Source organism: Aplysia californica, unplaced genomic scaffold, assembly GCF_000002075.1.
Source record: "Aplysia californica isolate F4 #8 unplaced genomic scaffold, AplCal3.0 scaffold01665, whole genome shotgun sequence".
Classification (NCBI taxonomy): domain Eukaryota; kingdom Metazoa; phylum Mollusca; class Gastropoda; order Aplysiida; family Aplysiidae; genus Aplysia; species Aplysia californica.
The window spans coordinates 20,766-33,265 of record NW_004798935.1 but is presented as its reverse complement, the minus strand read 5'-3'; the positions used below and the strand labels follow the sequence as shown (position 1 = coordinate 33,265).

Sequence of the window (12,500 nt, the reverse complement as noted above, 5' to 3'; positions counted from 1 at the left end):
AATTTATAGTTCTCTTCGCCATGATATTTAAAATTCTAGTACACATCTGATACAGTGGTGTCAATAATTGGAAAACACAAATCAAACAATCTGTTGTTGTTATATGAATTTATTAATAAAATCCAATACAAGAGAGTGGCTTCTTAATTCAGCAAGCACAAGCAAGTTATAAGCACACCCACACAAACAATCAGGCATACAAGTACTCTAAACAATGAATAGTTGAGTCTAGATTTATTTAATATCATGTTAGCATACTTTTATGATATAGACACCCAAGTCTCTCTCTCTCTCTCTCTTTCTCTCCCCCCCCTCTCTCTCTCTCTCTCTCTCTCTCTCTCTCTCTCTCTCTCTCTCTCTCTTCCCCCTCTCTCTTTCTCTCCCCTCTCTTTTTCCTCACTTTCTCTCACACATACCCACACAAACATGCATACATACAATCACACACACAAACACACACATGAACACACACACATACATAAACACACACACACACACACACACACACACACACACACACACACACACACACACACACAGAGTGCTGCTACTGTTGTACAAGACATTTATTCTTTGACATCGGAGATCCCTGAAATAAATCATTTTGTCTTCCAAACTGAGTTAGATTTCTGGCACAAATTAGAAATAAGAAACATTTCCACCAGTCGCAGAAAATTGAACTCCACATAGAATGCATCTGAAGCGACAATGTTCTCTAAACTGGTTTGGTTTAACTGGCGGCATTTGAACCGTGAGTGTTCTTGGTAAATGTCTTGTTCAGCTGTGCCGTATGGACAGCATCTCAATTTGGAGGGCTGATAGTAAATGTCGTGTTTAACTTTCTCACAGGATTCATCTCCTCATAAACTGCTTCTGAACCTTCAGCGCTCTTGATTATAAATGTCTTGTTTAATTGTCCTGCAGGATTCCTAAAATTATAAACGGCGTTGTTCTTGTTAAAGGTCTTTTTAAACGGATCCACAGGATTCATTACCATATAGACTGCCTCGGAACCGGCAGGGCTCTCTGTCGAGGTCGGGTCTAACTGTTCCAAAGAACTGAGGTCCCAAATCTCCGAAGATGATGCGTCGCTATCCTCGAGAAAAGCCTGGTCGTGGAGTCCCAGAGCAGCGAGTTCTGTAGTGCTCTCATACGATATATCTACGTATTTAACCTTTGGCATGCTGGTAGTGTTTTGTACAAACGCGCATGCTTGAGGCTTTTTCCTGAAGAACAATTTCAGAAGTTTGTTTCTCAATGTCGCTCGTGGCTCTTTCATCTCCACGACGGGGGAGTTCCCAGAGAGATAGGCAGACAACGATGTCATGTTTACTGGAGTCTTGAATCTTCCCTCGCTTGTCCTGATAGAAGGTAAACCGAGAGCGCCCACTATAAACAGCTGATTGTGAGATTTTCGCTGACTCTTGAAACGTTTTCGCAGTCTTTTGCTGAGTGATGCACGGGGCTTTTTCTGGACGAGGCTGGAATTCCCAGAACAACAAGAACGAGCAGGCATCTTGGCGTTTGTCTAAGTCAGGGGCGTCCAGAGAAAAGGGTGTCCTCAGAACAGAAAAAAATCTGCCCAGCTGTTGATATTATGCAGAATCTGGAAAAGAAAATAGAGAATTTTTTGTGAATGAAACTTTCAAGATCTAAATTAACGATCTTTTACAAAAATAAAAAGCAGGGTGTTGAGAGATGTAGTGCACGTACCCTTTGGGCATCGATACTATTCGATTTTGGACATAATTATTTGTCATTTTATCCCAAATGTCACAAAGAATTGCACACAAAATTGGTCTGAATAGGGAACAAAGACGCTCTTCTTCAGCTGTTGGTTCATGGTACTTCACTCTTCACATATTTGTAGAATTTATGTCGGGTTATTTAAAGGTGACCATTTCAGCGTTGATTTGATTTGGTTTTCCAAGAATCATCTTGTTGCATTGTGAGAAAGTTCTTTGCTATGCATGGAGATGCCCACTTGAATGACACCACGACGAAAATTAAGGTAAGACATGAAGTTCTAAGCATTTGTGAGATGTAATCCTCTAAACCAAGTCATCCGGTGATTCTCATAAAGACGGTTTTGTTCATTCCACCACAGACAACCCAAAACCATGGCAGTTTCGTGGCTTCTGTTCCTCACTAACAGATGATTATGTCCAAAATCTAACTAACACAGTCCATGTGCAAAAAAAGGTTTCGTGCTAGACACGAAACCATGAGCTCCTAAACAAAACTAATACTAGTAAGCACATTCGTTTTGTGCGGTATTTGTAACTGCTCTGTTCTCCAATCTATTTGATAATATCATTAGAAGAAGCGGTTCATTGCAGAGACAATAATATTCTCTTTTCATTTGGTATTCATTTCATGTCCATTCCACCAATATGTGACTGAATACACTTTTGCGTTTTCCTAATTTCGCACAATTTTGCTAAACCTGATTTTTTAACGATTTTGAGTGACCATTATCTCGAGAGTCTCGTAACATAAATGGAAATATTAGAGTGTCAGATGATGCAGAATTTATTCAACTTATAATTGGTCTGCTGCATGAGAGAGGTAGTGCAAGCCTATAACAAGATGATTGGGTGAATACATTCTCAAGTTTCTTTTGGGCGCCACTGTATAACATTGTGTGGGATGTGATGCAGACTGGATCCAGCACGTCCTAACACAGAGTCCAGACTTTGAAGAAATTTGAAGGAAATAATGAGATCCGTAATGCACTAAATAGAAAAATTTATTTTCCATCATTGGTCTCAACAAAATTCTCAAAATTTTAAGGACAACTGATCTTGAAAGTAAAATATGAATTGTATTATTTTAAGGATGTAAAGAAGGGTGGGGGCAGCTCCCATGAACGAGAGGTATCGTGGATCGTAATCTGACAGCAACGAAAAAGAATTCTCTAAAATTATCTCAATCCAATTTTTTTCCTGTCCTCAAGCTCTTTCCGTCATGTGCTTTCATCTCCTCTTCATAACAACCCCCACCCCCACCCACCCACCCACCCATCCTCGACCCCCCTCTGTTCTTCTCGCTTTCTTACTCCTGAATATTTCACTGCTACCATGAGTACTTTCTCTTTCTTGCAGGTGTGTTTCAGCCACACCCCTGAACTTAGTGTAAGTAAGCTCGAACTACTAGCCTTCTCGGATAAGGGGCAAAAATCTCAGGGGTCGCGTGCGCAAGTTGTGTAAGCTAAAGATCCGTTGGCTGTCCAAGAATTTAAAAGAACTGGCTTTGCCGCCATCCAGGCGATATTCAAAATTAACTTCCTACCAAAACTGAAAATATTCTAGTCAGTATACCTCCGAAATCGGAATGTGGCTGCTTGAAGAGAAGGGGCTCTACGACGTAAGAAAAACGGTCACATACGTAAGACTCAGTTGCACTGCAGGTTTAAGAACCAGCAGTTGACTACCACTGAGATATAGGAGGGGAAAGCAAGGAATAAGAAAGAAAGATATATACTGCTGCTTTTAATACATTCTTCGTGTATTATAGATACTTCAACAATTCCGACTGCACCAATTTGAAGCTTTTGTACTCCATCGTTGATCCCAATAAAATTCCCGAATGTATAAGGTCAACTGGTCTTTACAGTTAGTAAAATGTAAATTGTGTCATTTCAAAAATGTAAATTGCTTCTTTCAAATCATATTATTTTTCAATGCATGTATAGATACTCAAACAAATCCCACTTTTAAAAAGGAAAACCAAACCATGCTGGGAATTAACGTGGAAACCATTCACTTGAGCCCAGTGCCTTGGTAATTTTTACGACCTTTTTGCAGATGCAAGGACCGTAAAATTAATTCTTACCAAACGCATTAATAAAATGTACTAATCTTAGGACTTGGATAAATAAGTGACATTGATAAAAGTAAAATTGTTGGAGGTGTCCAGTTTTTATAAACAAAGATTCAATTTTGGCCTCAAATTAATGTGCACCCCACCGTAACCACCAGGTCTATGAAATTGTTCGCTTTTGATTGTTTGTTTTGTTTTGTTTGTAGTTCGTTTGTTTGTTTGGGGAGTTTTTTGTTGTTGTTTTCTCTCTCTCTCTCTCTCTCTCTCTCTCTCTCTCTCTCTCTCTCTCTCTCTCTCTCTCTCTCTCTCTCACTGTTTTTGGTTTGTTTGTTTATTTGTTTGCTTGTAGGTGTTGTTGTTGTGGTTTTTTTGGTCCGGGGGGAGGGGGGGGGATATTTTCTACAAACCCCAAGCCATTACTCTTCCTCAAAGAAAGCCTTCGTGAGCGCACCATGAGAGCTAACAGACTGCCTGTTCTAACACAAGTACCGTTGGAATACTGAAGCCGAGAAAGGTGCTAGCAAGCTGCTCAGATTCACAAGTGAAAATGAAGTTCAAATGGTCAAAATGTGGCAAACCATTGTCTTTTAAAATTGGTCATTTTTGCAACAGCAAAATCCACAAGTCATTGCAACTAGTGAAGGAAATACGAAATGTAACAAGACGCGGTAGAATCAGGCTCTTGTCAATTTTGGGGCATGGTGAGGTAATTGGTATCATCTTAATAATCATTTGTCTTGCTTTAAATAAAAAAAACTTTCCTTAAATCTTGAATAGAAATAATTATGTATTGAGATTGAAGGAGGTTGAGGTCTGTACGTTTTAATGGGGAAATGAGCCAGAAAATGGTAGTCACAAGTTAGGTGACTTCCAAAGCTTTAGAGTCCTTGGAAACTCTAAATTCACATTTTTGTGTGCCTTTAATCAACGTTTTACAGTAAAACCCTCACAAATGTGTTTTGAACATGGTCATAAAAAACGTTCACCTCATTTCACCATGCTTTCTCACAGATATCCTCTTCATATGCGTTGGCCTTCACCAAACTTTGACGGGCCGACTATCACTCTAGTAATCATTCTTTGTTATCATTACAATTCGGATTGTACTAAAGTGCGGTCAAAAATTAGTGGTGCAACTTGTTGACAAATATTTCCTAAACTAGCAAACACACCACAGACTCTTCAGCATTTGCACCCTGACTTGTATCAATTTGTATTAACACATCAATAATTCTATAATTTAATGCATGTCAGCTGTATTCGAGAAAATTCTTTAAATAAGTAGGCCTACTAATAAAAAATCAAAGTGGGTTGTCTCTTCAGATTTTAAAAGGTTTACAGCTTGCGAAATATCGCGTTTAAAAGCATGTCTTTCATTTTTTTTCTATATTTGTGGCATTGTGCTTATGGAACGCAAGTTTTTAGAACCTTTAGTGATTGAAAAGTGTTCACAATAAAATTAGTCTCATTTCTTGTAACAAGTTTTGCCAATAAAGAGTGTCATTGGTGAGCTATGACGTAGCCCGCGTATGAAAAAAAATGTGTGTGAGACGTGGAAAGTGCTGTGAACAATTCTTTTTTCTGAGAGAGAGAGAGAGAGAGAGAGAGAGAGAGAGAGAGAGAGAGAGAGAGAGCGGGGGGACTTGAAGACAAAGAGGAATTAAGGTTACACATGTTGGCTTGACAAAATTATGTCTGATTTCATTACGAAAATGAACAACATTATTTGAAATTGCTTACCTGAGAAGTAAAGCGCAAAACCACGTGCTGAAGTCTGTTCGTTCGATGTACCTTCATTCACTGTGTTTCCGTCTGCAGCGGCAGCTGATGAAACGGTAAACTACACAAATGGTCTGTACCGAAGATACACTTGTTCTGGATTGTCACGGTATCACAAAGATCAGGATTCACAGACAAAAAACTATAACACTCCACGTTGTCTTCAAGGAGAACGTCACAATGAGATCAAGGAAAATGTCACGATTTGAAAAATCTCAACTTACAACTGGAAGTTTTATAGCACAAGCCGAAATACAGATCACATTAAATAACTCCAATTGTATACAAAGACGATGATGGAGAGCAAGGAGACTGGGATGTCCGTGTTCAAATCCACAATTCACTGGCAGTGTTGATCGATGGTTATAACCATGCAGACGTTTGAAGACTGATGAAAGTTATGACGGTGTCGTGCCAAAAATGGTCCCTTTATATGCTTAGGAGGCGGAGCTTACTAAGATACTTGTTGCATGACGTCACGGGTCAAGCTCGGCGAGGCGGGCGCATTCTCTGTTATTCAACTCTGATTGGCCGACAAGCTGAGGGCAATACCATTATGCTCTTGCGGAAAGGCCTGGTTAATTTGACGGCACACCTTGAGGTTGTTGGGGTAGTGGCGAGCTCTCTTACTGTTGATTAGCTGACTGTCGTAAGGAAACAGTAGGACTGCTCCAAGTCAACGAGGTATCTTATTAGCCAATCAGGTGGTCGCGGTAAAGTAGGAACAATGTTTACAAGAATGCGTGCAAACCTGCTTGTGTATTTATGTATGCCTGTGTGTGTGTATGAATGTGTATGAGTGTGTTTGTGTTTGTTTGTGTGTGTGTGTGTGTGTTTGTGTGTTTGTGTGTGCGTGTGTGTGTGTGTGTGTGTGTGTGTGTGTGTATGGATGTGTATGTGTTTGAAAGAGCGAAAGAGAGAGGGAGATAGAGAGACAAAGAGAGAAAGAGAGTTAGAAACAATGAAAGTATGTGTGTTTATGTGTAGGGTGTACGTGTATATATGTGTATATGAGAGAAAGAGGGATAAAGAGAGAGGTGAGGAGAGAAAAAAAGGGGGGAGAGAAAATGGAGGAGAGAAAAAGGGGGAGAGAAAAGGGAGGAGAGAAAAGGGAGGAGAGAAAAGGGGGGAGAGGAAGAGACCTTGACGCAGGGAGACGCTTTACACGCTTGCACGCACGTGTGTGTATGTGTGTATGTGTGTGTCAATATTTCTATATGGAATTTTTTTTATCACGATTGCCGTCCAGGAAAGTTGGTATCCCAAATCAATTTCAACTAATGTGTCCTGCGTTTCAAAATCTCGGGAAAAATAGTTCTTTGATTCCGCATGTTCTTCAATGGTATTTTTTAAAAATCTACTTAAATTTATCTGACAGTTTTCAAGGCTGCCAAATCCCTATCATTTTATTTTTAGATAGATCTATGTTTCAAGTTTATTAAACACAATGAATAATGGAATTGTAAAAAGGTCTAACATCCCTTTACCATGGAATGTCATGCTGTTTTCTAAAAACGTTTTTTCGAAGCACTTAATTATCCTCCAAGCAACAGCTACAACAATGATTAAAGGCACTTTGCATCATTGAGCCACCCCCTTCCCCCATCATTGACAACTAGCCTACTGATAGATATCACAAACACAGAATATGTATTTCTAAATTTGAGCAATATTGCAACCAGATCTCTGCAGCACGAACTTTTCCTGAGCTTTCTGAGCACAGTGAGATTTGCATATTATGGTTTTTCCGTCTTTTTCCTTAAAATAAAACGGGCCATTCAAAACCCTGTTGCTAAACGCTTTTAAAAGTTAAAGATTTGCATTGTACCCAATGTTGATTGAAATTTTTAAACTTGATATTTCTCGAAGACGTTCATTGATGTTCTCCATTTTCACAAACTTTGACGTTCCACTTGTTGTATTTTCTTTGGTCGAGGTTTTGTTGAAATAGGTATAGAGTATAGAGACGACCAAGTTATTGCTCTGTAACAATTTCACTACCATGCCCGAGATTTGAGCCTAAGAGTTAGAGTAGAGTAAAAGCGCATTCCTGCGTTTCAAAAAAAGTTTATTAAAGATATACAATTTTGAAGTCTTTATTTTGTTTGAAGTTAGGGGTTTGGTCACGTCGTTGTCAAGTCTCAACCGTGAACCCCATCGACCCCACAATCTAAGCGATGTTGAACTGATCTCGCTGAGACTTTTGTGTTAACAAAACACTACCCTCCCCTTTACACTCTATTGTTTTCTTCTTTTCTTTGAGTCACTCGAACTTACCATTCAGGTATAAGACCATTAAGAGAAAAGATGGCCAGATGCTTATTATTATTATACGAAGTGGATAGCCGTACTTAAGTACGAGCAAGATGTGAAGGAGTTATTTGTTCCGTGTAAAGGGAAATAGCCTCCCCCCCTCCCCCCCCCCAAAAAAAAACACAAAAAAAAACCGTTCCACAGATAGAAAGGGACATTAAGCCAAAAATAGAATCAAGTGCTTTTACAACCGGTGAAACAACTAATATGTAATACAGGAAATTGCTTCTACTTTTCGTCCAACCAGAAAGCCCGAGATAGTCTTGAGCCAGGCAATGATTGGGTTAAGAGGGTCTTCTTTTTATTTAAACACCCGGTATTGTCGAGATTTCTACAGGCATCTGCTTATAATCATCTTCTGGGGGAAAAACACGCTTCTATTGGCCTACGTGAACCATTTTCCGTTGTTTGTTTGTTTAATTGTTTGTTTGTTTGATTGTTTGTTTGTTTGTTTGTTTGTTTGTTTGTTTGTTTGTTTGTTTGTTTGTTTGTTTGTTTGTTTGTTTGTTTGTTTGTTTGCTTGTATGTCTTGTTTGTTTGTTTGTTTGTTTGTTTGTTTGTTTGTTTGTTTGTTTGTTTGTTTGTTTGTTTGTTTGTTTGTTTGTTTGTTTGTTTGTTTGTTTGTTTGTTTGTTTGTTTGTTTGTTTCTCAGTAGGCCCTACGTCATATTTGTTACTGTTTCTCTTATTCTAAAGTGTTTGATTTTAAGATGTATAGACAATTTAATGCTTAAGCCATTTATAATATTATCGAAACTCGACATAAAACTCGAAAATGAATTATGAGACCTTTTACTAAATTAAATATAGCTAACAATAAAAGAAGCATACTACTTTATCAAATATATTAATCAAATGTTTGACGATTTTATTTTCAAACTGTAACTTCTTGTTACTTCTTTTGTGATCATCTCTTGGTGTCCTGGTGGTGTTTTCAAACAGTACACTAGGTGTCGTTTATAGATATGTATTTATTTGTGTTTTTAGATTTTCGTTGAAATAACTGTTCTCCTCCCAAATGCCCCAGTCACACACTTAATTTGTTACATTGTAGGCGAGATTATATGGAGATATCAAAGTTTCGGCACGTGAACCTTTTTCCTTCTGTTACGATAACCTTTCTTTTCGGGTCTCTCGTGGCCTAGAGATTAAGGTGTTCGTCTCTTATTCAAAGGTCGCAGCTCGAATACGGCAGCGACAGAAAAATTTTTTCTTTTAAAATTGTCTCCTTTAACCTCCTTTCCTGCTCTCTGGCAATGTTCTGTCATCTGCTTTCGTGTCCACTTTCTTCCCCCACCCCCTCACCTTCTTTGCCCCCTACCTCTGGGCTCCTGACTCTTTCTGCAGCCTTTCTACTGCTTTTCCTTGGCTCAGTCTTACTGCTGTCTTTCAGCCACACACCCGATCTTCTAGTAGGACAGATCTACACCTAGCCTTCTCGGACAAGGGCGAAAAATCAAGGAGGTCCTGTGTGCAAGTTGCGCACATTAAAGATTATCTTTGTGGTCTAAAATCGATAAAAGTATGCTTGAAGAGTAGGCTTCGTTCGCCACCCGGGAAACATTCGAAATTCAAATATTCCAACCAACTGGAGATGTTTGGTGTGTCTCGCGCGCTCATATGACCTTATGCAGTTGCGTGCGCAGTAAAACACTCCCCCAAACCCCCCAAAAAACCACCTCTTTTTTTCTTTCTTCTTAATGTAACGACATTATGGGGTGGTGATATGCGGATTTTTAAAATATTTTTTTTGGGGGGAAGGCGGTTGTAGAGGGGGGGGGGTCTAACTGGTCAGATATTTATTAAATTGAATAGGAGATTTTAAAATAATTTCTAAAAAGTTACATGATGTAGCAGGTTCATTCTCACGGGCAATTCGGATTTATAAAATGTGACGAAATTATCGTGTAAGTTGAACATCCCTTCTTTTATTCACACGAAAAAAAACCTTCTTGTCACTCATCAATATTCTTATATCAGCACTTTAGCAATATAATAGTTTTAGTCATGTAACCATTCTGCTTTGCTTGTTTTCAAGCAGTAAAATATTTTTAGAAATCAAAAGGACGTAGTCTGACTCATGGGGGCTGCTGACGTAACCAAGAAAATTAATTTCAGGAGAAAGAAATCGGCGCGTTAGGTTTCGCCGCAAATGACGCAACATAGGACTACTTGTCGAAGTCTGAAAATCATTTCACTGCGAATCTTATTCGAAAACAAGTTGTTTACACAGAAGATAGAAGATCGATTACTTTGTGAACGTCTCTGAAATAAAATTAATTTGTAAACGCGCCTTATCGCAACGTACTAAATTAAATCAAGTTGTAATCGAATTTAATCTGCGGCGAAACGATCATTCTATTTTCCCACAGGTACACGCTGTGACGTAATTACAGCGAAACATTGATATCCCAAAGAAATCCGCTCCTCCCCTCCTTCACTAAACACAGCAAAATCCTCGCCGTTTGATGTCCCAGGCGACGGCTGTGTAAATAACTATTGTTATCTAAACGATATAGCGGGCGTCATAAAGTAAACTGTGAATTTTTTTTTTCAAGCGGAACGGTCGGTGTGTTTGAAGTATGGAAGAACAAAGCAGAGCTGTTGTCCTTTTTGCTACCACGTGCGTGGATAGTGTTTGTGACGTCATGTTCTCCACTGAGCTGAGCGTACACAGTGTGGGAAACGAGCCAACAGTTATTTTTTGGAATTTTAACGCTGAACTAAAGTTTCTGAAGCTGTCTGCTTCAAACATTTTAAACCTCATCCTTAACACCCCTCCCCTCTTTTTTTTTCTCCCCCCTCCCTCTCCATACCCCAAACCCCCATCTTTATCATTTCTTCTCGTTTATTTTTTTAAAAATTTTTAAAAATTTATTTATTTATTTATTTTTTTTTAAATTTTTTTTTGGGGGGGTGAAGGTGGGGGAGGCGGTCTAATCGTAACTATCGCTATTCTTCAATAACTGTTATGAAAAAAAACTACAGGTGTCAAAAATGTAAACGCAACAACTCAATGTATTCGCCGGTTTCGTGCCATGCGTGTCCAATATACCGTCTCACAAAGGTTCTTGCTGACCGCTACCACACGAGGTTGCCTTTCAGACGCCATTTTGTCCACGGGGAAGCCATAGTGGATAATAAAAAATATATTATTATGATTTTTACTAACAGCATTATTCGGTATCCTTTTGTCCGACGAGTTGAGTTGTCAGTATTGACAGGGGAATAACGATCGCGGAAATGAATAGCCGAAATACATTTCCAAATAAAATCCTCATTTGGAGGAGGAGGGGGAGGGAGTCCGGATTTTATGTGAAGTGAAGGGGAAAATAACAGTTAGGTATTGCACTATATTATCGAGAGTTACAAAACGTCAATGTAATCCTTTATTGTTTTTCCAGAGAAAATAGTGCACTCGTATTTTGTTTTACATGACCATTGCAAAAGTGTAGATCGAGGACGTTTCAGTTTTAAAGTAATGAAACTATGCCTTTAGGATTTGAACATGGACGTTCGGTTTATCTTGTTAATGAATCTTTCCCTATTTCATTCTCACAAGCAAAACCCTGATTTTTGTTACGTAACAATATTTTTATATAAATTCTTCAAGAAAACAGAAAAACAGTCCCTTTAGAACCAGTTGCGTTCCCTGATATCTTGCTATAATTTTGGAATTTTGTAATAGCCACTTCACTTTGTCAAATGCAGTCTTATAAAATAAATGAGGTTTGTGGTTCAGAATGTCTGCTGTCTATTAGGATAATAATTAATGCTTTAGTTTTATGTAATGTGGCGGCTGGGTTAAAAAATATTCTGTTGTTTTGTTCTTTGTCCGTTTGTTAAACACAGCTCTTTGACGCACCCTCGACAGTGTACCTAGTACGTGTAATTAAGTCATTTCCCCCTTTTTTTATTGGGCAGTTTACTCGCCAAATCGAAAGTACAGCACAGGTAGAACAAAGCATTCTCAAAATCATGTAAGAGTATTTGATAGAGCTGAACATTTTATTTTTCTTGTATTCGATAACGCTAATAATAGCAATCATTATTTTGAGCACTTGCTACCTGGCGAAATAAATGTACCCGCTCAACTGGACCAAAACGGAATCCCCCCCCCCCAAAAAAAAATTGCTACTCTCTCCTCCCTTATAATAATAATAATAATAATAATAATAATAACAATAATAATAATAATAATAATAATAATAATAATAATAACAATAATAATAATAATAATGATAATGATAATAAGAATAATAATAATAATAATAATAATAATAACAATAATAATAATAACAATAATAATAACAATGATAATAATAATAACAATAATAATAACAATAATAACAATAATAATAACAATAATAATAATAATAATAATAATAATAATAATAATAATAATAATAATAATAATAATAATAATAATAATAATAATATTTTTTAAAAAACATTACTACTACTGCTACTACTACTACTACTACTACTACTACTACTACTACTACTACTACTACTACTACTACTAATAATAATAATAATAATAATAATAATAAGAGAGAGAGGGAGAGAGAGAGAGAGAGAGAGATA

The 12,500-nt window shown here is 37.8% G+C and overlaps 1 protein-coding gene across 1 annotated transcript in view; it reads right to left on the bottom strand.

Annotated features, from left to right (window-relative positions):
- Positions 1–754: 754 nt before the first annotated feature.
- Positions 755–12,500, bottom strand: part of LOC106013963 — a 16,636-nt gene continuing 4,890 nt past the window's right edge. Inside the window, exon 2 of the mRNA XM_013090909.1 lies at positions 755–1,606. Within this exon, the coding sequence (XP_012946363.1) occupies positions 803–1,516 (714 nt within the window). The 5' untranslated portion in view covers positions 1,517–1,606 and the 3' untranslated portion in view covers positions 755–802. The remainder of the gene's footprint in view (positions 1,607–12,500) is intronic.